The 241-nt window shown below is 58.5% G+C and overlaps 1 protein-coding gene across 1 annotated transcript in view; it reads left to right on the top strand.

Moving 5' to 3' along the window:
- The window catches only part of EMH_0030950 (uncharacterized protein), a gene marked incomplete at both ends in the record, with an annotated part of 2,920 nt that overhangs the window by 2,025 nt on the left and 654 nt on the right, over positions 1-241 (top strand). Inside the window, one exon of the mRNA XM_013494465.1 lies at positions 1-239. Within this exon, the coding sequence (XP_013349919.1) occupies positions 1-239 (239 nt within the window). The remainder of the gene's footprint in view (positions 240-241) is intronic.

Raw genomic sequence — 241 nt, forward strand, 5'->3', positions numbered from 1 at the left:
TGCTGTTGCTGCTGCTGCTGCTGCTACTGCTGCTGCTGCTGCTGTTTCCGATGCTGCTGTAGATCCTACTGTTGCTGCTGCTGCTGCTGCTGCTGCTGCCACTGCTGGAGACCTGCTCCATACGGTTGTGCTGCTGCTTGACCTGGGGCAACAACCCATGTTGTTGCTGCTGCTGCTGCAGCAAGTGCTGCAACTGCCCCAGGAACTCAAGACACTGCCGCTGCAGCAGGCTTTGGTTCTG

This window comes from Eimeria mitis, genomic scaffold (assembly GCF_000499745.2).
Source record: "Eimeria mitis Houghton genomic scaffold, Emh_scaff1169, whole genome shotgun sequence".
In the NCBI taxonomy this organism is placed as follows: domain Eukaryota; phylum Apicomplexa; class Conoidasida; order Eucoccidiorida; family Eimeriidae; genus Eimeria; species Eimeria mitis.